The 658-nt window shown below is 40.3% G+C and overlaps 1 protein-coding gene across 1 annotated transcript in view; it reads left to right on the forward strand.

Moving 5' to 3' along the window:
* Nucleotides 1-284, forward strand: part of PHALS_00363 (uncharacterized protein) — a gene marked incomplete at both ends in the record, with an annotated part of 794 nt that extends 510 nt beyond the window's left edge. The window contains one exon of the mRNA XM_024730891.1: nt 91-284. Within this exon, the coding sequence (XP_024572411.1) occupies nt 91-284 (194 nt within the window). The remainder of the gene's footprint in view (nt 1-90) is intronic.
* Nucleotides 285-658: the final 374 nt, after the last annotated feature.

Consider the following 658-nt stretch of genomic DNA (forward strand, 5'->3'; position numbering starts at 1 on the left):
ATTCCTAAGCAATATAAAACACTTCACATGGAATCAATAAGCAAACGGGGCTTCCCAAGTTGTTCAGAGGTATCGTTCTTGGACCATCAGGCTCAGGCAAGACAAATCTCATCTTTGATCTCATCAAGCGCTCCCCAAATGTTTATACACATTTACATCTGATTGTAAGGAACCCGGATCAACCTCTATATCAGTATCTCAAGGATAAACTTGAAGGCTTTTGCACCATTTACGGAGTATCCCAAGTGTCGATCAAACCAAAAAGAACGGATTGCAATTGGTGATCATCGACGATTATTTCAATGATCAAAGGCTGTGTCAAGCCATGTTCGCTCCATATGTTATACGAGGAAGACATCAAGGTCTCGCGACAGTTTTTTTGCTCACGCATTTCATGCAGGTTGTCCGAGGATGATTCGACTTAATTCTGAGATACTGATGATCCTTCGATCCCCAAGTCGAGCTGATTTGCGAACAGTCCTTCGAGATCTACCTATATCGGGATTGACAGATGAGATGCTATGGGAATCTTATTCAGAGACGACAAAAAGTAAAGGCCAAATGTTGCTGATCAATTAGGTTTCGCAGCAATTGAGATTTAATTGGAGTAAAATACTCTATGACGGCAATAACACTTCTAATTAAATTTATATCTTTG

The sequence above is a fragment of the Plasmopara halstedii genome, assembly GCF_900000015.1.
Source record: "Plasmopara halstedii genome assembly, contig: Scaffold_110, whole genome shotgun sequence".
In the NCBI taxonomy this organism is placed as follows: domain Eukaryota; phylum Oomycota; class Peronosporomycetes; order Peronosporales; family Peronosporaceae; genus Plasmopara; species Plasmopara halstedii.